The following is a 705-nucleotide window of genomic DNA, read 5'->3' as shown; positions in this document are numbered from 1 at the left end:
TTTTTTTTTTTGCCGTAGTGCTCCCCTGGTTGTGCTTAAGTATTTGATTTTCTCCCAGTCCTCTCCTTCCCCTGCTCATTCCCGCCACCTATTTATCGAAGGAAAATTTAATTTAAAAAAGGCGCTGAGAATAAAAAAGAAACTGTAGTCAGATTTCTCCTGAGGGTAATGGTGGGAGACAAAAATTCTTGCGCTAAGAAGTCTTCTCGAGTGCGTTTGGGGAAAGTGTTTTGCTAATCTCTTGTTTTACCCTGTTGCCCAGGGAATGAAACCAGCCCGGAGAGCTTCCTATTGCACAATGCACTGGCCAGGAAACCCAAACGGATCCGTACAGCTTTCTCCCCATCCCAATTACTGAGACTGGAACATGCCTTTGAGAAGAACCATTATGTAGTAGGAGCAGAGAGAAAACAGCTGGCACACAGCCTCAGCCTCACGGAAACTCAGGTAAGGGGGAAGCAGGGAGCGGGCAGTTGGGAAAGCGAAAGTACTGGGATCTCCTTGGGAAAACCCACCCGGCCGGCCCGGAGATGTGGGCAAAAATACGGGCAAATTCTGGAGGCAATTAGGCCTCCAGACCCGAGCCGGTGGGACGGAGTGAGAGGTCCCTCCCTCGCCTGGGTGTTGTAAAATCCTCTCCCGTTCGTGAGAGCCATCGCCTGTGCTGGGGGTCGCGGCCCGGCTTGGGAAGCCGCGGGGCTGGGG

General features: G+C 52.2%; 1 protein-coding gene across 1 annotated transcript; it reads left to right on the top strand.

Annotated features, from left to right (window-relative positions):
• Positions 1-262: 262 nt before the first annotated feature.
• On the top strand, positions 263-447 carry LOC104082949 (homeobox protein EMX2-like; the record flags this gene model as incomplete). Its single annotated transcript, XM_009586238.1, has 1 exon — positions 263-447. A coding segment is annotated over one exon (185 nt), but the record flags the coding sequence as incomplete, so codon positions are not given.
• Between the last annotated feature and the right edge of the window lie 258 nt (positions 448-705).

This window comes from Fulmarus glacialis, unplaced genomic scaffold (genome assembly GCF_000690835.1).
Source record: "Fulmarus glacialis isolate BGI_N327 unplaced genomic scaffold, ASM69083v1 Scaffold45609, whole genome shotgun sequence".
Classification (NCBI taxonomy): Eukaryota; Metazoa; Chordata; class Aves; order Procellariiformes; family Procellariidae; genus Fulmarus; species Fulmarus glacialis.
Note: the sequence above shows the minus strand (reverse complement) of the source record. Positions and strands in the feature narration are given on the sequence as shown.